The following is a 25,021-nucleotide window of genomic DNA, read 5'->3' as shown; positions in this document are numbered from 1 at the left end:
GATAAAGAGGATCTTACATATCTTTGCACTGGTGTAGTTAAATCTTAGGTATGTTTGACAGCAGAAGTGGATGATGACTTTCACTTATTTGTTGTTGAACCGCTTATGTGGCCTAATAGTTAGTGTCCACCTCGAAGTCAGGAGACCTGGGATCAAATCCGCATCGGGTCATACCAAAAAGACTTTAAAAAGGATGCATGTGGCAGCCTCGTTTGGCGCACAGCACTGAGAGGTTAGAGCAGGGACAGGACTGGTTGGCCTAGTGACAGTATAATGTGACTGGGTGGGATGTCGGGTCTGGTGTGTTTGGCATGATGCGCGAGTGACGACAGCACTTTGGCGGCATCTATTCGCCCTGCCACAAGAGGAAACAGTATATGTTCATACACTTAACTCCTCGTCAGTGCCATAAAAATGTTTAAGCATGACCTGAAAACCTAAGCATACATTCATAGACATACCTATTTGTTGCAAGTGTATAGCATATACTCTTCCAACATATGGCTAACACAAGGGCTCATTGGCTAATGGAAGCAGATCTGCTTGACAAAGCTGGGACATACAGTATATATATATATATACACTTGAAGACCATCGGAGAGCGTTAGTTGTCAGCTACTTTTTAGCTTTCTTTTCGTCAGTCAAGTACTTGTTAGAATTCTTTGTAGGCACATTGTAAGGTATGGAGAAAAGTTATTTGAGTATATTTGTCAGTTATAGGTGTGGAAACTACAGTGCCAAGAGTAAAGTGACATTTCTATACACTTTCGACACGATATGGCTGAAATATTGCCAATGTGGCGTTAAGCCATAATCATTCATTCATTCATTTATTCCATGTTAACTGGCAACACTAAACTCCAGAAGTAAATTGTATCTGATATTTCAGAGGACAGAAACAATGAAGTCAACACGAGAAATCACATTGAACTTTCCTTTAATATAAATAATTTGCACAAATAGATAGTAATGCTACTATACAAACAAGCAGAAATTTCTATAAAATCAATAATCATAAAACACAAAAAAATGGTTTGAGAGATCACACCCTTTGCACAAGTTAAAATTAATCATAAAGTCAATGCTGACAGTCTCTGATCCAAAACCACACATTTAGTGCCACATTCAGGTAACCAATTATTTTAGTGGCCATGCCCTGACTAATTATTCAGCTTGTGAGGCAAACTTTGCTCTTTTTCCCCCATAAATCAACTTATCACAAGTAATTATTATTATCATGATCATAAAGAGCCCTTTGGTTGCATAGCTCAAAATGTGCAAATACATGTATAAAGTTGACATTTTCACTTGCTTCATGAAGTTTTCCATTTGGCTTGATTGTCATCTCTGTTTACCACATCTTCACACCTAAGTGAAATGGTGTCACTAAGACAAGAAAACAAGATCACCCGATGTTACTCTTTAAATGTAAACATGGGTTTACCTACCTTATGCATTTGTATCACTGGAGAAGTCTCCCCTCCACCTTAATAAACACGTAAAAACAGTATTTAATTTTCTTGACAAATAACAGGAAGCACAGGGTACATCACAGTACATGCATGTCTGACACATACTTAACAATCAATAGTTTAGAAGTACAAACATAGTGAAGGTGCAGAACACACAGTTGCTCCTAACATGACAGTAACATATTACAGTACTCTTCCATTAGTGTGTAAATCACTCAATAGATGTAATATTACATCTGGCAGTAGAAATGCAATAATGAACACTTATCAGTGGTAACATTTCTGTTGAATGCCACTTAGTGGCAACGTTGTTTCTGTTTTTGGTATTTCATGCGGATATTATAAAGTTATAAGATTTACACTTTATGAAACTTGTTTCTTTACAATTTGAAACCTGAACAGTGGGTAGGACTCCACAAGCAATGCAGGTGTTAAGCATTAGACAGCCTATATTTCAGTGACAACTAGATGTAGTAATCATAATCCCTTCTCAAGATTCTGACAGCAGACAACACTTGGTACATGTATGAACACAAATACACAAAAGTAATACATAGTAACATATACATGACTGCTGTACAAATAATCAGATTATGAGGAGCATATCTCAAAAGAATACAAAATGGCCAGTCTTAAGTCATGAATTATGCCCACGACAGCTTATTACTTATTTCTAAGGCCCAAAGCCTGACAACACCTGCTATTTATAGACAATGATCACATGCTCTTTGTATAAAAGTATACAAATATGTCTAGACAAAACTTTTCTTCTGTATATTTAGTATTTTTTTAAGATGAAAATATGAAAGAATATTCAACAATGCTGTTATCATTTACATGTTTATTATTATTTTGAGTTATGTATGTTATATCTTAAAATACATTAGATCTTTTACAAAGCATCAAGCTTAAGTACAATGTCTATAAAAACCCAAGGTAAGGGTACCAAAAAAAAGGCCCTATGGCCCAAGCTACCAGACCTATAGCAATAGAGAAGCGCAAACAGACGACTAAATCACAAATCCAAACTATAAGTACACGAAAATCACAGCAGGGGCATCAGCCTCCCGAAACTAAATGCAGCCACAGGATAACCAGGACTCATGGGCTTTGTGGTGACTTAGAGGACAGGTCATTTCCTTGATGTCAAACAGATGCACTTTTGAGCCTCTGATCCTCTTAACGGCCCAACCACAGAGATTCACTCCCCTCTATCATCCTCAGTTTAGGGACGCATGTGCTTCTTACAAAATGGTTTACCTCCCTTGGGGAAGAATGGCTGACCCTCGAGGTTCACCTGGCAGTGCTATAAACAAATATCACCAGTCACTGAAAACCCTTTATAAAATTCAGCATTTCACTCCATGTCATCTTTCACATTATTAACTAGCAATGGACAGAGATAGTCAAACTTTAACACACACATAAACTCAGTAATCTTTGCATATATATCATGATGGATAGTAAAATTAATGCATAAATGTTTCACAGTACAGTAATGCAATCTGCTGTCTGCTACACGTTATGATCAACACTGTTGGCAGCAATGCTTGCCTGTGAAATACTCAACTGTCCATTCCTTACCTGGCAGTTAAAGCACTCGGCATGCCAGTTCTTGTTCATGGCCTCTACCCAGCGATCGCCAGGCTCAATAGGGAAGTCACAGCCATAGCACATGGTCTGGAACATGCGATTCCAATCTGAAACATAACATCAAATTTCACAGGAAACTCTTTTCCAGCAATGCTACCCTTAGACCCATGCTCCTTGAAAAATTTCCTTCCCACAGCAATACAAAGTGAAAACAAATGCAGTCACATCTACACTTTTTGTTTCCATTTACGGGTATGTACAATGGATGTCTTAATAGTTCCATAGCAGTTATACCAAAATACAGTATCCTATGCTTCCAAGTGTATACGTACATATAGGTCCTACCATAAACACAATTCCAGATGGTTAACCTGCACATACCTCTGATAAAGGTGGAAACAACACTGATGTAGCCTGATATGAACTCAAACCATCTTGGGCAGGCTTCGTAATTAGACAAAATATTCTTGTCAGTTCCTACTCTAGCAAAAAATTACGATCATTGACGTGTAAAAGACTGACCATCTTCACAATAAGGCTTGCCATCCTCCTGGTGAAAGGTGTTACCCCCAATAGGCTTCTTACAGTGGTGACACACAAAACAGCCAGGGTGCCACTGGCCACCCAGGGCATTCACGCACTCCTACAACACGCATGCAAGTAATGTGTCAAACACTCAATTACCAGTTAAGGGCATGACACAGCAGTCATGGCATGAATTGTTACAACAACAGAAATATCCCCCCTTCCCCATTTCTCTCCTTCCTTCCTGAGCACATGTATATACTATGGCAGGGCACTTCCATGCCACTGCAATGCTGCTGCCACTAGAGTATCATCATCATGCTGAAGACAATAAACTATCATACTGACACTGGACCAACAAGTCGTGTTTCGTTGTTCTAACCTCTCAGTGCTTTATATTCAGTACATGGTATTCTTGAGCAACAGTTCAGAGGAAACAGCAGAAAGGCTACCCCAAACTTACCCCAATGATGGCAGCACTGCACTTCTTGCAGTGAGGGGCAAAGTGCTGGGCATAGTCACGCTCACAGTACAGAAAACCTCCCTCCTCTACAAAGCCAATGTCAATTAACTTCACCCCGCACTGCGGGTTGGCACAGACAAAATGATCAGGGCACCAGGTTTTCCCCATCGCCATAACAAATGGGCCTCTGCAACAGTTATTCAAAGGTTATACATCTGCTTAATGTTAGCATACTCACACTTCGTATGTTATTTTCAGATTTAAGCTCTTATTCACTCATAAATGATTGCTACTATCTGTTCATTTTCAATTTACTCACTCACATAAGGACAACAAGATGTAATAGATTAAATGCACAACCTGAAGAAATACTAATGTATTCAATGGAAGTGAGGAGGATGAAAAATGTCAAGGTCCGAGTTTGTTTATCTAAATATTTTTGATTGGTATTGGATGCAGTACTCAACCAGTTTTTTTTCTATACAGCAGCCATCAGGTTCGTGGGTGGAGGAAACTGGTCCACCCAAATTAAACTACTGCCCTTTGCTAAATGCCTCATAAACCTTTCAACTTTAAGCCACAGGTGATCCACACTGAGTGACCTAATTGGTCAGAGGTTTTGGCCAAGCGAGCCAGCACTCCTCATTGTGTGAAAGAAATTAACAATATCAGTATCCAATGTGTAAAGAAAAAATAATATTTGCATACAGAAAATAATTATTGACTCCTAACATGTCAATTGTCTATCAGGACTGAAAACAGAAAAAATTAACAAAAAGGGGGTCACACTTGAGCACAGTGAGCTCCCTTACCTAACAGGCCCTCCACAAGACGAACAGATTGGCTGTCTACCAACTTGTCCAGGATTGGTGACAGCGTCTCCCTTCCTTCCCCTCATTGGCCCCTGCCCTGAGGATTGGGCTGCACCTGATTTCATGGCAGATGAGGGTTGCCATCCTCTGTTGCTGGATGGAGCTGGGGTGGATTTGGACTGAGCCCATGGTGGTTGAGGGCCTTCAACATAAGGGAAGATAATTCAGCAAACTTAGACTGGCCCTGTGCGTAAAATGCATAGAGGAGATGGAATATTTCATATTACATTCATGCAAGAACTATTTAAGAGTTAAGAGCTAATCAGTGAAGAATTCTTTTCTGATATCTGCTAGGATCCACAATACTGAAGGAAAAAGAAAATATAATATTTCAAGAAATATTGAGCATGCTTACCAGGTGCTGGCGGAGGTGGTGGATTATTTCTACAAAAATAAATCAGAGAAAAAAATAAGCATAAAATGTGATTAAAACAGATACAGTGCTCTAAAGGTTCTCTCTGGACTTTTGTCTTGAAGCTTCCCGATGTTTGTCACAATCAGTAAAGATGGATTAAATATGAAAATATTTTTTGAACTGACATGTATTATAATGTGCATCACATTTTCCAAAGCCCATCAACTGGCCATCCGGTCAGAGTGCATCCGTGTTTCCCATCAAGACAAGTATAAGTGCTTCTCATGCTGAACAGTGTTTGCATGCTTAGTATCAATGCTCCTTGAGTAAACTCAAGAGGAAGTGGACTACAAGAACTTCTAGGTATAGCCTATTACATCTAACAACCAGCTTGTCCAATACTTCTCCCTACCCATCCCTACACTAACTGGATTTCTAGGTATAGCCTATTTCACCTAACAACCAGCTTGTCCAATACTTTTCCCTACCCATCCCCACACTAACTGGATTTCTAGGTATAGCCTATTACACCTAACAACCAGCTTGTTCAATACTTCTCCCTACCTATCCCCACACTAACTGGATTTCTAGGTATAGCCTATTGCACCTAACAACCAGCTTGTTCAATACTTCTCCCTACCTATCCCCACACTAACTGGATTTCTAGGTATAGCCTATTGCACCTAACAACCAGCTTGTCCAATATTTCTCCCTACCCATCCTCACGCTAACTGGATTTCTAGGTATAGCCTATTGCACCTAACAACCAGCTTGTTCAATACTTCGCCCTACCTATCCCCACACTAACTGGATTTCTAGGTATAGCCTATTGCACCTAACAACCAGCTTGTCCAATACTTCTCCCTACCCATCCCTACGCTAACTGGATTTCTAGATATAGCCTATTGCACCCAACAACCAGCTTGTCCAATACTTCTCCCTACCCATCCCCACACTAACTGGATTTCTAGGCATAGCCTATTGCACCTAACAACCAGCTTGTCCAATACTTCTCCCTACCCATCCCTACGCTAACTGGATTTCTAGGTATAGCCTATGACACCTAACAACCAGCTTGTCCAATACTTCTCCCTACCCATCCCTACGCTAACTGGATTTCTAGATATAGCCTATTGCACCTAACAACCAGCTTGTCCAATACTTCTCCCTACCCATCCCCACACTAACTGGATTTCTAGGCATAGCCTATTGCACCTAACAACCAGCTTGTCCAATACTTCTCCCTACCCATCCCTACGCTAACTGGATTTCTAGGTATAGCCTATGACACCTAACAACCAGCTTGTCCAATACTTCTCCCTACCTATCCTCACGCTAACTGGATTTCTAGATATAGCCTATTCCACCTAACAACCAGCTTGTCCAATATTTCTCGCTATCCATCCCCACTCATCATACCCACAGGCAACCCATCATCCTACCCCTCTAATTTTTGCTCCAGTAGTTTGAAGGCCTTAGAGCGTCCCTGTGTGTCAGGCTCCTGTGCCACATGCCCTGACTCCTGCTCCTGAACCATTCGAAAAGTCTCTGATGGATGGTACTTTTTCCGCCCAAACTCATCCATATCCTCTACATTACCATTGGACGAATTCTTGTTGATGTTCGATGATGCTTTCTCGTCACCCCTACATGTGAATAAAAATTCTCAAATCATGCACTCATGCCACAGCAAAACCAGGTACTTGCAATTATTGCAACAATGTAACATGTAGCATACATACACACATATATATGTATTAGTGTAACTCACTATCTGGAAAACTGATGCTCAAGGCATATGGAATGACAGATTAATGGAACATAACACATTGTACATTCATATAACATAAACAAAATTCGAGATGATATGAAGAAAGGTACATAAATGTATCAAAAAGAGCAAAGGACTTCTCTGCTTCTTAGTCTACTAGAAGACCAATTTATATGCAGTCCAATAAAACTACATCCAAAATACTTTGTGCTGAGAGGTTTTAATGTAAATGAGTGAGTACAGGGAACAGTCCTTAACCCCTGATGAACATTTGAAGTATAACCAACATTTATTAGCATGTCTTAACATGAAAAGAGCCTTTACCCAGGAATGTATACATCCTCCCCTGTTAAGGCCTTAGCCTGCCCTTTGAAGGTTGTTATAACATTAGCCCCCGAGTAGAGCCCAATGGGTGTGTTGTACTGAGAGTTCATGACGGCTTTCACCGTCTCTGGGGACTTCGAGAGTCCACGGTTCTGAACAGACGAACTTGACGATTTGGGAATGGGTCGAAGGGCAGAGCTTGGGGCTGGAAATGAAACACCACACCACAAAGTTTTAGTGACAGTCCTCACAGTGTAAGCCATTCAAACTCTGTGTTTCAGTGAATCTTTTATACTATATATACTGGTACTGAAGTTGTAGAAAGAGAGAAATATAACTTTATTTTTCCACCTGAAATACAGGGATAATTCTGCAAAATTGTGAGTTACTGTGGACACAAATTTATCAAAATAACAATTTGGAATGAATCAAAATGGTCTGATAAAATTCCAACTGTGTCCGATAAAAAAAGTGGGAACACAACTAAAAGGATCTCTGTAGTTAGGAAAAACAACCAAATCATACAAGGCCAAAAATGTACACACTTCAAACCATGCAAAGTAGGAAGAAAGTAATAAACACTACCAATAAAACACACTGTATTCACATCAACTAAAGGGCAAGTGAATTGTGAGCTACATGTATGACAGTGAACCTGAAATAGTATAAAATATAAACAGCCTATATATCTTAGCTGCATGTACACTTCTGTGTGCTATAGTGTCTGAGCCAGTTCTCACAGGCTTACTTTGGAACTCTGCAGAGTTTAAATATTACTTATGACTGTGCGTATGAAATACCTTTGAATTCGTATATATGGTACAAAGATTTTTCACAACTATTTTCTAAAAAAAAAATAATAATAAACCTTTACAGGAAGGGTAACAATAACATGGGTTGAGTTATGTGAAAAATTTTCATGATTGTGTAAGTTTCTAAAGAATGAACAGAGCTTGAAAACAATGTGAATATTTGTGTGTTTGGTGATGAAATCTATCAGTCCTACCTTCTCCGCTTTCCATGAGCCCCTGGAGACGTTTAAAGGATTTCCCCTGGGGCTGGGAGCTGTCCCTCTCATCATCCAGGTCAGCGTACTTGTCATAGGTGGCCTGGTATTTAGGTTTTGGGGACTGGGAGACTGTGTTAGAGGTGGATAGGGAGGAGTTGATCTGAGACTGGAGGGGACTGTCAATGGGAAATTTACACTATAGCTCTGATGATCAAAGTCCGGGAGCAGTGGAAATGTAGTACAGCAAAACCTAGACTATCTGTAGTCTAGAGCCAGTGAATACATACACTACAGCCCAGACTACCTGTAGTCCAGGACCAGTGGGAATGTAGTAGACTAAAACCTAGACCATTTGTTGTTCAGTCAATACATATACTACAATCTACACTATCTGTAGTCCAAGAGCAGTGGAAATGTCGTACACCAAAACCCAGACTATCTGTAGTCCAGAGCGAGTCAATACATACAGTACAGCCCAGAATTCATATTTTAATTATATTTTAACTTCAATACAGTTTGATTGTGCTATCAATGATTACAATTTGGATACATCACATTCCTGAAGTTGAGGCTGTACTTCATGTACAATGTTATGGTGTTTGATAGCTTCATGATGCTTTGGTCAGACTCTTCACTACCTCGTGGTGTCTGTCCATAGCCGGTCAGGGATAGCATAAACCCAAACAGCCACCAGACCAAAACAAACTGCAAACAAACCTAAATTATGATAAGATAAACAATCACAAGTCAAATGGTTGTCAGCATCAATCAACAGGCTGTGTCACAAACACAAATGCGCAATGCAGAAGTGCGAATGCAAACACACGCTTAATCGACTCTACCAAGCTGAATGATTCTCATGCTCAAATCCTCTATAAACATACATATATATGCCAAACCAAAATAAACAGGTAAAATGCAGATGGAGTATGACAGAATCTGTGGCAATGAATTGACAAATTACAGGTGATATTCTGAATTAGAGTTATAATACTTTTATCATCTATAGAATATAGGTGTCGCTCTTAGGAATCCAGGTGAGTATCATAGCAAGCTGACATAAGTATGATACACCAGGCACTGATGTAAACTAGCACAATTTTTGGTAAGATGCACAGATAGTATCGCATCAGAATATAAACAGAATATGTATAAAAGATGTCAGACAGAAAGTCTCTCACATACTCTTTATAGAAAACAAGGCACAAGGACTTTTTCTAAATCCTGTAAATATCACGCTCTGCACAATCCAGGTAACATGCTATGTTATGTGCTCTACAGAAATTTTGGTGGCTGTGGGGTCAAATTAACTGTTTTCTAACTTAACTCCTCAGAAGACACCATAATAAAGGAGAGATATCACTTGTATGGAGTCAGTTCACTGACACAATTGAGCAGTATAACAGTGAAGAAGGTTGAGGCTTAATGAGCCCCTACCAGACACCTGATAGGTTACCTGTTGAGGGATAGTCCCTGAGTGAGGCGTCCACTCAAGTTATCCACTGCACTGCCTCCCCCTGGGGTGAATGGCTTAGGGGCGGCATTGTAATTCTGAAACAAAACAGCTCTGATATTACAACCTCTTGTCATAAGACAACTGGAAAAAGTGAGATTATGACACCATTTTTCGATTAAGTTTTGAATGATACATTGTGTGCCAATTGGAAAAATAACTTGCAAGGAAACTATTATGGCATTTCCTTCACAGAAGAAGAAATGATGCTACATACATTATATTATCACAAACCTTCATCTGAGAACAAGTACACTGTGCTATATGTTTTACATCCTTGATTTGAGAAGCAGTAAAACAAAATTTAGTATTAAAATCAATTAATATGTTTGATCTAATGTATACATTCACGCACACAAAACATTGATATGGGTCCAAACTACTGAAGATGAAGAAGAAAGCTAGAGTATGGTACCCACTGTTGTGAAGATGAAAAAGAAAGCCAGAGTGTGGTGTCCACTGTTGTCAACAAAATTCCACTTTGATGCATTTATGATGTATGTTATTGTGTGACAAAAGCTGTCAGTTAACATTATGGTATTGTCATTATGAATGATACTCTTCTCCCCTACCTTGGTTGCCATAACTGTGTGGCAAGCATTTATGAAGGCCCTTTGGAGTGGCAATTTTATAAGGAGGGATATACAACCCAATGCCACAGCTTCCTGAACTGTGTAAGGTTTACAATATTTCAATAGTATTATATAAGATCAGTCTATTTGTTTGACTTATTTAATTGATTGGTGTTCAACGGCATACTCAAGAATATTTCACTTAGGTGGGAGGAAACCTTGTAGAGCCATTGGGAAACCCACTGACATCCACAGGTTGCTGCCACACATTCCCACATGGTGCTAACCCCCTCGGCCACAGCGCCTCCCCCCCACTCCCCGACTCTATCTGTTTGATTATTTATAAAATTCTGTTTGATTGTTTATAAAATATACACTTAAACATTTCATGAACAAATTTTGCAAAAACTTTCAGCCAATTTTGCAAGTTAACTTGGCTTGAATTTTGACTTATTTGACTGTCAGCGGACTGACATTATTACATCCTCCATAGAACCACAATGTCTGTAAATCCTGCCTTATACCTGTAATTTCTATGTCAAATTAAGACAACAGATAAACTGTACTCAAATAAGTCTCTGAAATGACAAAAAAAAGCTGAACACCAAGGTATGCATTTATGATGAACAGATCCATAACTGTCAGTAAATAATCCAACATTTTCTGCTCTCCATACATACTTTTTGTCTACATGGCTTATACGGACCTGTTGAGAGGAATAAGGTGTTTGCTGATTTTGAAGAGAAAATATAGATGGAGCATTGAACTTCTCATAGGTAGCTGGCGCTTGTTGCCCTCCTCTGTAAAACACAAAGACACAAAATGTAGGTTTATTAGGATTTTCAATTCACTGATCATATACCATGTGAATCTAAGCATAATTTAACTCCATAGCTGCTTTCTCAGCTTAAATAGTTATTCACCATACAACATAAAGACACAGAGAACTTTTTGAAAGAAAGAGTTGAAAGTTGAAAGAGTTGAAAGAAACTCCTTAAAAACCACTAAATTATTATTTGCCTGCAACCATAACCATGTGACTGATTTTTTTTATTATTATTTGATTAGTGTTTAATGCTGTAATGAAAAATATTTCACCTGTATGATGGCGGCCAGTATTTCAGTTGGGGGAACCCAGGCAGAGCCCAGGGCAAACCCACCACCATTCGCAGGTAGATAGCAGACCTTCCCACGTACAATCGGAGAGCACCATGTCATTGCGTCTGTATAGCCTAGTCATATATACATGTATGTGCATGTACTTCAGTACTATCTCCCTTTGTAACTAATATCCATGTGCTGCTAAGCATGATGGTAACCAGATGATATATATATACACACAACTGTATATATAGCTCATTGGCTATGTACATCTGCAGCCATCACATGTGCATACATGTGGACTGCAATTTTAAATAAGGGGCATTTCCATACAGTGCTTCAAATGTAGAAAATCAAGTGAGTCGTGATGGTCAGTGGCTTATGAGTGGTGATCGTGGCTTATGATTGGTGATCGTGGCTTATGAGTGATGGCTCATCAGTGGTGGTTGGTGCCTTATGTATTTATGTGGGATTTTACGTTGTACTGTTGACTTATGATAGGTGGCTGGTGGCCTTTGGGTGATGGTGGTTCGTGGCTTATGGTGGTGGTGGTCAGTGATTTATTGTTCGTGGGGGTCAGTGCCTCACTGTTGGTGGATGCCAGTTTCATATGAGTGGTGGTGGCTGGTGGGTTATGGGTGGTGAATATGGGAACTGGTGGTTTATGCATGGTGGATGTGGTGGTTGGTGGTTTATGGGTGGTTGATGTGGTGGTTGGTGGCTTATGGGTGGTGGATGTGGTGGTTGGTGGGTTTATGGGTGGTGGATGTGGTGGTTGGTGGGCTTATGGGTGGTGGATGTGGTGGTTGGTGGCTTATGGGTGGTGGATGTGGTGGTTGGTAGCTTATGGATGGTGGATGTGGTGGTTGGTGGCTTATGAGTGGTGGATGTGGTGGTTGGTGGTTTGTGGGTGGTGGATGTGGTGGTTGATGGTTTATGGGTGGTGGATGTGGTGGTTGGTGGCTTATGGGTGGTGGATGTGGTGGTTGGTGGGTTTATGGGTGGTGGATGTGGTGGTTGGTGGCTTATGGGTGGAGGAAACCATCACACTTTACCGGGTACCTGTACAAATGTATGGAGGTAAGACCACAGCAGGAATACCATACTCTATGGTCTATAGTACTCTGCCCAGACCAGAGTAACATGATTATACACACATATATACACACTACAGTACATTGCAGGCATTGTCAGTCAGGATTTGCCATGCAGAATCAAATACAACTGTGTTCAGACCAACCAGTAGAGAGTACAAGCCTCACACTAACACTCTCACACCCACATAATTGGATCAGGTTTCCAATCACCTGGCAAAAGACCACGAAAGCTTAGCCAGCACTTGTTATCAATGTATAGGTATTACTGTCAATATATTTGCCATTCATCTGTTCCCTCTCTAACTACATCAAAGTCACTTATTAACATGTCGCAATAAAAACCTTATATGAAAACAAGGTGACCTAGCTCTGTGCACCCAAGACCATAAATCTTGACTAGACTGGACCAGACTTCAAGGGTGTTTGTAGCATGATTGCCAAGATATGAAGGGCTTAAAAGTAATTCTTCTGACGTAAGTTTAACAGCTAGGCCTTGTTTTTGTTGTGGGATTTATTTTCTGCCCATATCAATGGATCAGAAACACATGAACCTTGACTAACAATTGCCATATCCTGCACTGTCAGAGAAGACATAGGGTCTGTAAAGTGTGGTGTACACTGGCTGGAGTGTGGGCATGCATACAAAGCACACACACACACACACACACACACACACACACACACACACAGGTATACAGGTAGCATACACAATGACTGACGAATGACACACAAAAACACTTTTCACACTACAATAGTACCTTGCTGTACATGTCATATACACCTGAACGATTACTGAAAATGCTGTATAAAGATCTCTGGTTTATCGCAATAGATCATTCACATAAAACACAGGCGATTGTTATGCAGTGTCCTTCACGATGCGCTTCATGCACCATGGCTTATAAAGGGCTGATGAAAAGATAGTCCACCTAAACTTGACATTCTTGGCTTCTGTGATCGTCCTTTAGGCATAATATATAAAGTTATCTCCCCTTGAAAAACTGGCTCTCGCGGAAACTTATGCTTGACAAGAACACAACATGCAAAATGTTTTACACTAGCCAATATATCTGAAGCACAATGTGTCAAAACTCAACAATTTTGAATACAGCACTACATTATAATATTTGCTATTTGAATCTGTAGACAATCTCTGATCACCTATCATTTCATTTAGTCTGCAGGTATAAAGTAATGCCAAAGTGGAAGATAAATGGTTTTTGCTGACTCCTAGTAGATTGAATTTCATTTACATTCAAGATTAGCTTTGTATATGGTATAAACCATCAAAATCTGCCCAATATATACCATCAGTTATCAGCCATATTCACTGCCACTTTAGCTGTACTGGTCATATTTGTTGACTGGAATGTCCTGAAGAAAACACATGCTGAAAAGACTGATTCTAACAGGGAATGGCTAGCTTGTTACCTCAAGTTTCCATGCATTGTACACATCAGAAATATTCACTGCTCAACACTGACAGTTCAGACAGAAGCTACAGAATTTCTGAGCTTCCCTGATTTGAAACTGACAATATATTCAATGATACATTAACTGGTTAATTTGACATGCAGTTAACAACACATGTGCCTGTTGTTTGTGGGTGCTGGTGTATAATGTTACAGCCCGTCTAGTCAGATAAACACGGGAATGTACATGGTCTTAAACGCCTGCCAAAGTGGACTGAGCCTGCATGCACTAGATCACTATTTATAGAGCTCCTCTTTGGCTGGCTTTCAATATAGCATCATGTTCACAATTTACATGTGGGGTTATATATATTTGTCAATTTTTCTGGTGATTGATTCATTAAGAAGTACGTTGTTCAAACAGAACACACAATTAAATCCATGACTACATACATGTTAATGAATTTTGTATCCCAGATTTGTTTTTTGTTTTGTTTTTTCTTCTTTTCACCTGTTTATCATGAAATGAATTGTATTCTTGTAGTCAATATGCTTTTATCCATTGCTTATAGGTTCTTATTTGCAGGTATTTCATGTAAGTTGTTAAATTGTTAGCACTGATCAGTTCTACTCTAGCATGTACGATGACAGTTCAAACCCTAATGCAGTCAAGGCACTTACCTCTGGCCTAACTGGGATTTCTCACGAATTCTTCAATCATAAAACATAATACCCTTCTTACAAAACCTCCTGAGGATCCTGATGACAGAGACTTATATGTTCCAGCTACTTCTGGTACAGAACTATATACTGTTCAAGCTGTGTAGAGGCAATAACATCAACAAACACCTATGTACAGCTAATTTTTGACATCCTTTGTAACTTAATACTGGTATAGGGGCCTCCGTGGCTCAGTCGGTTAAAGCGCTAGCGCAGCGTAATGACCCAGGAGTCTCTCACCAATGCGGTCGCTGTGAGTTCAAGTCCAGCTCATGCTGGCTTACTCTCCGGCCGTACGTGAGAAGGTCTGTCAGCAACCTGCGGATGGTCGTGGGTTTCCCCCGGGCTCTGCCCGGTTTCCACCCACCATAATGCTGACCGCCGTCGTATAAGTGAAATATTCTTGAGTACGGCGTAAAACACCAATCAAAAAAAAAAAAAAAAAAAAAAAAAAATAATACTGGTATACATATGTATACTTTCACTTCTTGATTTTCATGAAAAAAATATCAACACTAGCAACACCTTGTAAAGGAAAGGTGTCAAGCAGCGGGCTTATAAACCATAAAACTCTGGGTTTCAAAGTGAAAGCATGGTTATTCAACAAACAGATAAGCTACTCAACCAACATCAGGGGTGATTAACTAAAACCTGGCATATCCTTTACAATAAATGCGCATTCACCAAGTACACCAAATATTCATTTGACACACTGGGTATACTGAACTGGAGAAAAGAATGGGTATTCAACTGAAACCATGGGTACTCAACTGAAACAATGGGTACTCAACTCAAGCGAAGGAGTGTTCAAATTGCACACTGGATATATTTAATAAACGACTGGGTATTCAACTTAAGCAAATGAACATTCCAAAAGCACACAAAAATGGTCAAATAAAATACTGACTATTCAACGAAAACAACGGTTATTCAATTAAAACAATACATACTCAATTGATAAAATAGGTAGTCAACTCAAACATTATCTATTTCACACAGATAAAACAGATCTTCACACAAAATCAAATATGGGAAAATAAATTGTTTAACAATTCAAATAGGATATATGTATTTTGATCCAGACGGAAAAGCAAAAATATTTGATTTAGATAATAAAAGCAATTTCAGAACATTTCAAGACAACAAGTTATATAATATTGAGCAATGAAAGTATTAAAGTTTTATGACAGGCACAATCATCATTGTGGTTGTAACCTATATAAAATTAACTTCCATACCAGACAAACTTTACTGTGCATGTTCCAAAGAAAATGGGCATGAAATTCACATTGCATTCAGTTCAACTCACTTTTCACAAAAATTTACTAACGCAGAATTTTTGATCACATGAACGCCATCACAGAGAGTATCATTGGGCCTGTACCTAACAACATTCAGAGCCTCCACCATGTTTTATCACAGCCCATTTTTTTATAGAAAACTAACCAAAACTTCCAGAAAGTTTTTTAGTATATGGCCTTATAATTGTCTAGGTGAGAATGCCACAGGCTGACTTATTAAGTTAATTCATTAGGAAAGTTACCAAAATCTTCAATCAAAGTTTAACTGCTATAGTAGGCCCTACAACTGGATGGCAGCACAGGAAGTTACAGGCCTGCGAGTAGACAAGTCTTCATTTGTGGTGTACAGTAGCTGGAATTGCTGTGAACACTAAGATTTACCTCTGTAGTAATAGATCAAGCTTATCCCCAGAAGCTATGATCATATCCTGGGCCTCCTTGTGCCGGAGAATGTCTGTGCTTATGTTCCCTATTTTCAAAATGATATCTCCCACTTGCAGGCCACATTTTGCTGCAAGACTTCCTGGGTTAACCTACAATGAGACAGAGAGATAGGGGTGAGTTTGTTAGCAGGCTGTAAGTAAGAGAACATGATAAGGGACTCGCTGAACATCCAGGGTCCATTTAAGGATGAGCATTTATAGCAGTATGTACTGATGTAGTGCTGCAGTACAGGCTGACAAGCCGGCTACAAACCTCAGCCTACTGCTGTATACTGCAAATAACACTCAAGCACGTGTAGGCGGAGAAACACCTATGTATGTACCGCCCGTTATTAAGACCCCACCACTGCCATGAGGTCATTTTTCTTTCTTGAATAGATATTCTGGAATTGATACTATCTTTCCAATTAGAAAATATATATTCCGAAATTATAAGTTTTACAAGCACTAATTTTGAATTTGAAAAATAAAAAGTCTAACAAGTCCTTCATCCATTGTAGCTATTTTAAAACACCACAACAATGACATAGTAATTACACCATCAAACTGTGATGTCACAGGGCATGGGGGATGGGAGTGGTGGGTCCATGTCTGTTCTGAACAACCAGCACATCTCTGGCGAATGGTGCATACACCTGGTTCACTGAGTCAAACAAAAAGATGTATGAAATAAGCACACTTTTCAAACAACAATTTTGCTAAAACAGAAAAACTGTGCATTATTGAGTTGAATTTGTCATGCAGTCATCAGGATTGTCCTCTTGATAGCAAGTAGCAAGTGTTTCAGTGAAATCATCAATATTTGGCAAACTGTGCTATCATGATAACTGTGCCATTCTAGCCCAGCCACACACAATGATACATGTGGTTACATTAAATTACAGTGTTGCTAAAATGCTTCAATAAACAGCTGCCAATTTATGGATACAAAGTAAAACACTATACATTTGTATTTTCTTGTGTAACCTGCTTCATCAACATAGAATATGCATACATTCACAACAGCAATATCATGGAATGAATCCAGTTTTGTTGTTGAACACATGTAATGTGAATGAATCCTGTCTGACCCAGCCAGCATTCTCCATGAACATGATGAATCAACATCCAATCTTCATGAATAGACTTTTTTCTAAAACTAACTGAATATGTCATGCCATGTGTGTTTTTTTACCTTGCATTCACAGGCAGATATATATTACATTAAAATCACAACTAGAGTACCAAGGTTTTCATTCAAGAGAATTCTTTCATCTTGAACTGTACGCCTTCAACCTGACATTCAGTTTATACGTGTGTATATATATGTAACTTGCCCTGAGCTGAGGAACTTTTTAATGGGTGGCTAAATTTGGGAAGTTTACATTCTGCATATCCCTGAAGGTGGAATGGAATAACACTAAGGTAAACACCAAACTCTTCTAACAGCTGTTATACACTATCTGAGCCAGGACTTCATTTACCCGTACAAAATGCTTGATTAATCAGTACAGCGGCCAATTACAAACACTGTGCTCAATTACCCAATCATTATACTGTAGAGAGGGACAGATAAGCCTGCGCTGCCAATCCTTCAGGACAATAGCACCAAGCACAACATTATGTGTGCACTCGTATAGGTTTACCAAATCAAGTCAATACAATATATATATATATATATTGAAACAGTGTGAGAAAAAATTGACCATGGAGTAATATTGTCCAGTATTGTCATAGTACTAGCTACATGTATAAAATGTTCTCCCTCTCAAGCCAGCAATGAGACACTATATCTGCACGCTCAGAACCATCTGTTCGCACAGACAAGTAACAAGGAGGGGGAGTCTACAGTTTGCCTTGAATACCAGCCACCTTGTAATCTATGTAACACATCAGAGGGGGCTGTGCACAATGGTCTAACATCTCGCTGCACCGACATTAGCAACATCACAAGCAAGTTATATGCTAAACAGACCTTTCATGAAGTTGTGTCAGGAATTCCTCGGCCACTATGTTCACACATGCAACATTTATGGTGTGTATAATGCACATGGTGTGTACAATGTGCATGGTGTGTATAATGTGCAAGGTGTGTACAATGCACATGATGTGTATATTTTTTGATTTATTTGATTATTACTTGATTGGTATTTGATTTCACTTATACAATGGCGGCCAGCATTATGGTGGGAGGAAACCGGGCAGAGCCCAGGGGGAACCCACGACCATCCACAGGTTGCTGGCAGACCAGATAGGAAGCCAGCATGAGCTGGACATGATGTATATAATGTCCATGGTGTGTATAATGCACATGGTGTGTATAATGCACATGGTGTGTACAATGCACATGGTGTGCACAATGCACATGGTGTGTATAATGCATACAGTGTGTATAGTGCACAGTGTGTATAATGAACACAGTGGGTATAATGCACATGCTGTGTATTATGTACATGCTGTATGTAATGTACATGCTATGTATATGTACATGCTGTGTATCATGCACATGGTGTGTACAATGGGCATGGTGTGTATAATATCCATGGTGTGTATAATGCACACGGTGTGCATAATCCATACAGTGGGTATAATGCACATGCTATGTATTATGTACATGCTATGTATAATGTACACGCTGTGCATAACATACATGCTGTGTATATGTACATGGTGTGTAAAATGTACATGCTGTGTTACAATGCACATGCTGTGTATAATGTACTTGCTGGGTATAATGCACATGCTGAGTCTAAACTGCAATCATTGTCAAGAAATACATTTTCGAAGTCCTATCTATTCTATGAGTTTAACATTCATAGACGCCAAGGCTTCCATAACAAAAACCATAATAATACGAAGATGGTCAACAGTAAATATACTTATATATCTGACCAAGTACATGGGTAGTAATGCAAGATAACTTTCCTTTCAATGCGAACACACACACACACAGCGTGCATACAAAGTTGGAATAATTACCTACCTGTGAGTCACATACAACAAAAAACGTACATGTCAGCTTAAACCACAGATTTACCTGGTCAATGGTGTTCTTCCGATCATATTTATACTGTTTGCAGATACATGCACACCTGGTTAACTTCATCATCCCATCATGACGAACAGTTTCATGAAGTAATCACATCAGACTCATAGTATTAAAGCTATCTTACCACAGATAAAACAGATTTGTAGATTTGTAAATCAAAGTCTTCCAGCCAAAGTGTATGAGAGGTAAGGTGATGATAATACCTCAGTTATCCCACAATTCCCTATATCCCACAAAACCAGTCAGAAGGAAGATGTCAAAAGTTAAAGGTAAGAAATGATAGAGATTATGACCAAAGAAGAAATTTTAAGATATAGCTTCTCTTTACTCATACAAAAGAAGCTGACGGGCTGGGGAATGATAGGAAAAATAGTGAACTAAACAGCATAGTGAAATGCACAATAGTGCGACATCATGTAAAAAGTCCATGCCCATGTTAAAAGTTAGGGTGTGACCAATTTAACCAAGCAATGCTGGACTGAGTGACTGTTTGTCAAAATGTCAAAAACATGTATGAACGAGTAAAACAGAACAAGGGTATTATACTCAAAGGAGACTTACAATAACAAGCCGGTGAAGTGCAGAATATTAATGTGTTCACCAAGATACGGTAATATCCATGTCTGTCTGGCATAAATTCATTCATAAGATTTCCCCTCACAACCATAATCATTGTTTTAGGGTTCCTTTTCGTGTGTCCTTTAGAAGGACTGCGGACAACAACAGCACTAAAATATAATTTTTATCCGTGAAAAGAAAATCATATTTCACTTATTTATATGAATAATAAATGATCTTCATGCCTCACAGAAAGATGTAATGCATACGCAGAATGACAGGATGGTAGCTTCAAACGCACAGCTGTATTGACATTTCATCGGCTGTCATCGATGGTTGATTCAGCTTGCTAGGAGTTTTTTTATAAGTACATCTGTGAATCTTGCAGGGATATCAGAATGACTCAGACTGTGATGACACAAGACAGAGGGGCATCTTCAAGTTTCCTCTGAATGCACAATTACAAACTGACAAATGAACATAAGCACATTTCCTCACCATCCTCACTAACGCTGCACATCTGGTACATGTACACATGCACCATCATGCACATCAGGGACAGTCTCTTAGCCTTATCACATACCCATGTACAATATTACAGACTTCATAACATCTGTAAATCACTATGACTGCTATCAATTCACATCTGTTGAAACACTATCTACATAGTTTTTTAATCAGGTATATTTGAAGAGATCGGTAACATACTTACCATTAACACATAGTCTGACAACCTCAATTTAACACACCAGTATATGTTCTCTTAGCTCAAGAAGGAAAAGAGATTACAGTTATCAACAAGATGCATGTTCAAGAGTATGGGTGTGGACGATCTTACAAGGATCTTATCCCCTTTGACCAAAGGTCTTGATTTCATAATTAATATGAATTTAAAGCAGATTTTATACATGTACATTAATAAAATATGAAATCAGTACTGGTAGGTCTATTAAAGTGATTTAAAATGAAAATAGGCTGACACAAATTTCAGAGATATTCCAAAAAAGCAATGTACAGATTTAGGATATTTGCGTATGCTAAACATCTATAGAACAACATAGAAATAAATCTTTACCAAAAAAAAAAAAAGCAGCTGATGATGTACATACCCGTACAGATATAATATAGCAGATCACTGCAAATATGGAGTCAGCATCAAAACAGATATGTAACATCCTAACCTTAGTAACCTCAACTGTGACCTTAGCTACATGTAAAGGTCGCTGTGACATGACATCAATAAACTGACAGAGAGCTATGCTCTAGGCTTTGCCATGATTGTCATATTAAACAAGCTTTGTGGTTCGGCCATATTCAGGAGACATTTGTTTGGAAACTGACAGATGTACTGTCTGATATGCTTGTAAAATCTGATCACAGAATCAGTAAAAAATAACCTTTTTAAGGAAAAAGCCTGTCATTGGTAATTAACTGCAATTTCTTTCAAAATGAGCATGCACATTCTGTCATTATAAATAAATAGGTAACTATAGCCTTCTGTCAAGTGGAAACTTATTTAAAATGATGATGAGTTATTACAATATTTTCCTTACAGCTTCCATGCAATTTGATATAATAAAAAATTGCACTGTTGCCCAATCACAGCTAACTGCATGTAAAGACAATAATGTCAATGTCATCTCATTTTCCAATTTTATCTTATCACAGGCCAGTATAAATTCTGATTATGTTACCATTATTTTGCTACAATATCAAAACTACAACTCACAGTTAATGTTACTACAGTAATTGACAAGGGCAATTATGTGGGTAATTTTTAGTGGTATCAGATGCAATGTTTTGAGGCCCTATAAATCATTTTGGACAACTCCGTCCACTTGACACAGCCCAATAACCTCTCATGATGAGAAGTATAAGCTGTATTAGATGTCTCTACATCCCGACAAGTGCCCTTAAGCTGAAGAACAAGCACCCTGTGGCCAAAACTATGGTGTGTATTTCCCTGTATGCAAACACTCTACCAGTCACTGTTAGTATTAATCTACTCTACTCCTGGTGCGACCAACACCTACAGTCTTCACTCACACAGTGTGCCTTCCACTATCCAAGCCCTGTGACCCTAGACTGAACTAGAGTTCTCAGCCTTTTTGGGCCCTGAGATATGGGGTGAGTAAATTCTAACGAGCCTTTATGTGTAACCTAAGAAGGGTAAATGAATTTCAAATTCTATTTCACACTATTTGTGAAAAAGTCATACCATAATGCCATCTATAGTTGTCCATGCATGGTCATACTAAGTTGTATAAACACCGAAATGATCTTATTTGTGATATGCTTGATACACTGCATGTATCAATGTACAAGTTATTGAGGATGCCTCAGCTGTAAACCCTGCATCTGATTTCAAGTATATGAATGCATTTTACTAGCTGTTTTCAACTTTTAAGTAAGCTTAAATAAGCCAAGGTATTTAGGTAGTTTTCAACAATATGGCTGCTTTTAATGTTGTCTACTTTCTTTTAAGCCTCTGCACACAATATAAGTCCATAATCTAAACAATAAAAATCACCTCACTTTACAACAGTTAAATTAGGAAAGCTGTCAGTTTGCAGGAAAAAAAGAGTTACACAAGAAGAAAAAGATGGAGGAAATGTGTCAAAAATTTATGATGTGTTTGTATTTTAATTTAAAGGGGCAAATGCAGATTAGCTGACACCAAATGTTATAGGCCTATAACTCAAGAGTTCTGCATGCTGAGTGCACACAAACATGCACCACCTATTTCCTAACTTTATGTACAATTCAGCTAGGCCTTGACCTTTTTCTCACACCACACAGCCAATCAGCATCAATTCTACACGCATGCAGACAGACAGATATACAAACTATAGACACACAGATAATAAACGCAAATTTATTTATTTATTTATCTGATTGGTGTTTTACGCCGTACTCAAGAATATTTCACTTATACGATGGCGGCCAGCATTATGGTGGGAAGAAATTGGGCAGAACCTGGGGGAAACCCACGACCATCCACAGGTTACTGACAGATCTTCCCACTTACACCCTGAGAGGAAGCCAATAAACACAAATAATCACAGACATACTACATATGTACAAAAAAGCAAAGCCTAGACAAAGCTATTTAACAAACAGATGGGCACTCACAAGACATGGGCAAACATTCAAACCAGAAAAACTGTCAGATAAGCAGAAGATCTGGATGTCATTTGTATCTGTAGGCTCACTCTACTTATCATCACTGATGTAACAACTACGTGTCTTTATAAATAAATAATTGGTCACATAAAGCACGACAATCTGACTGTAGGTGACAATGCCATGGACAAGCTGTTCTCATTTATTGCCTAATTGAATTTAATCACATGTGGAATGCATGCATATTTAGGGCTATATTCAGGAACAAAACACCTCCAACAACAACAGATAATAATATGTACTGCCTAAATAGACATATGTTTCCACTCTTGAGCTTCATACGGCTCGGTGAGAATAACAAAAAGTGCATACTTCACATTGGCCAATGGATGGCCACATGACAACTAAGTAATGTGATGGTCAAGGTGTGAAGTGTGAAAGGAGGCAAAAAGGTCAAAGGCCAATTTTTCTGTATGTCAATTGTCATCCGTGGTCAAGATTTCCAAACAGGTTTAGAGACCCCCAGAGAATCAGCTTAGTCTCCAGCAGGTTAAAACTTTAATTCAGAGAACGAATGTGCAAGGTGATGGGATGTAGGCAAATATAGGCATCGAGTCTATAGGGTCCTACATGAGATATATGCTGACCTATGTGCGAGGGGAGGGGATGGGATGGGATGGGGTGCGAGGGGGTCACTTAACCTGTATGACGTCACACGAAGTATTGTAAGAGGAGAGGTCATAGCCTCTATTAAGGACACATGCAGTGTACACGGCCGCCCGTCAATGGAGGTAGGCGACCGATGACGTCCGTGACACACTTCTACACCGGCCAGGAATGAGAGGAATGTGATCAGAATTTTCCGCAATTTCTCTCCTGTCTCATGCCTCCTATCACCGAAGTAGTACCTCTAAAATGACACTTCTTCATAAACTCACAACCATATAGTCTGCTAGGCCTGGAACAGTCGCTGTAACTATCATTATAGCTGAACTGTTAGTAGGCTATAAAAGGCAATAATGAACAAGTCTGTAGCTCGACTCCAGCCAGCGCGAGGCTCAGTCACTGTGTATCATATACTCACTCTTTGTATTGTCAAGGCACTGCTAAAGTCTTTTCCTCCTTGCATTCGAAATCCCCATGGCGTCGAAGGGTCCACCCGTTCTAATTTCGCTTCCAAGTTCAACACTGACATGGTTATGCCGGTGATTTTACACCTCTCTGATCACCTTCGACCGTCCGCCACTGCTTGTCTGTAGTTGAGTCACTTTTGCACACGGCCCTTTAGCCATGGCCCACTCAAACCTCCGCTCAACCGCTCAGCTATATAAATCTAGCAGGTTCGATGCATTCACTGTCAACTGTTTTCCGCCTACTCTACATTCCGTCAATTAGAAAATCCCATTTTGTTCAGCTATACGATTAAAAGCCTTTCAGAGTATTCACTTAAAAAAAAAAACAAAAAAAAAACCCCACCTAGATATTATTCTAACAGCAAATTAACAAGTTCCATTCTTACGCAAACTGTCCAATTCATCTAGATTTGCTTGGATTTACTCTTGGTATAAATATGCTTTTAAATTACTTAAGCTGAGTGTGAAACTGACTTACTTAATGCATGGAAAATGCTGAAAATACCAAACAATCCAACCAGAAATTCATATGCATGATCGGAAAACTGACATTCCCTCACATGTAGAACCTGAATTAAGAAATTAATCATATAAACTGGTACTGTAATTTTTCCCGTTATTATCGGCTAAGTGAAC

At 39.1% G+C, this 25,021-nt stretch overlaps 1 protein-coding gene across 2 annotated transcripts; it reads right to left on the bottom strand.

The window, feature by feature from the left end:
* Positions 1 to 920: 920 nt before the first annotated feature.
* LOC135470081 (PDZ and LIM domain protein 7-like) lies at positions 921 to 24,516 on the bottom strand. Of its 2 annotated transcripts, XM_064748826.1 has the most exons (14): positions 24,337 to 24,516; positions 16,482 to 16,633; positions 14,761 to 14,790; positions 11,176 to 11,269; positions 9,841 to 9,935; positions 8,382 to 8,560; positions 7,376 to 7,580; positions 6,723 to 6,926; positions 5,281 to 5,309; positions 4,866 to 5,067; positions 4,054 to 4,240; positions 3,588 to 3,708; positions 3,057 to 3,172; positions 921 to 2,778 (listed from the first exon to the last, which is right to left on the bottom strand). In XM_064748826.1, exons 1-14 carry the CDS (start codon positions 24,445 to 24,447, stop codon positions 2,698 to 2,700), a joined length of 1,806 nt encoding a protein of 601 aa, XP_064604896.1. In that variant the 5' UTR covers positions 24,448 to 24,516; the 3' UTR covers positions 921 to 2,697. The 2 variants fall into 2 exon arrangements, with proteins under 2 accessions (XP_064604896.1, XP_064604904.1); XM_064748834.1 differs by lacking the exon at positions 14,761 to 14,790.
* Between the last annotated feature and the right edge of the window lie 505 nt (positions 24,517 to 25,021).

The sequence above is a fragment of the Liolophura sinensis genome, chromosome 1 (assembly GCF_032854445.1).
Source record: "Liolophura sinensis isolate JHLJ2023 chromosome 1, CUHK_Ljap_v2, whole genome shotgun sequence".
NCBI classification, from domain to species: Eukaryota; Metazoa; Mollusca; class Polyplacophora; order Chitonida; family Chitonidae; genus Liolophura; species Liolophura sinensis.
Note: the sequence above shows the minus strand (reverse complement) of the source record. Positions and strands in the feature narration are given on the sequence as shown.

What these genes read in the sequence shown, in the direction of transcription:
- LOC135470081 (XM_064748826.1), bottom strand. Translation starts at nt 24,447, where the DNA reads ATGTCAGTGTTGAACTTGGAAGCGAAATTAGAACGGGTGGACCCTTCG. An exon ending in ACCACCTCCGCCAGCACCTG is followed by an intron (nt 5,068 to 5,280) that starts GTAAGCATGCTC and finishes CTTATGTTGAAG; the next exon opens with GCCCTCAACCACCATGGGCT. An exon ending in TCTTGTGGAGGGCCTGTTAG is followed by an intron (nt 4,241 to 4,865) that starts GTAAGGGAGCTC and finishes TAACTGTTGCAG; the next exon opens with AGGCCCATTTGTTATGGCGA.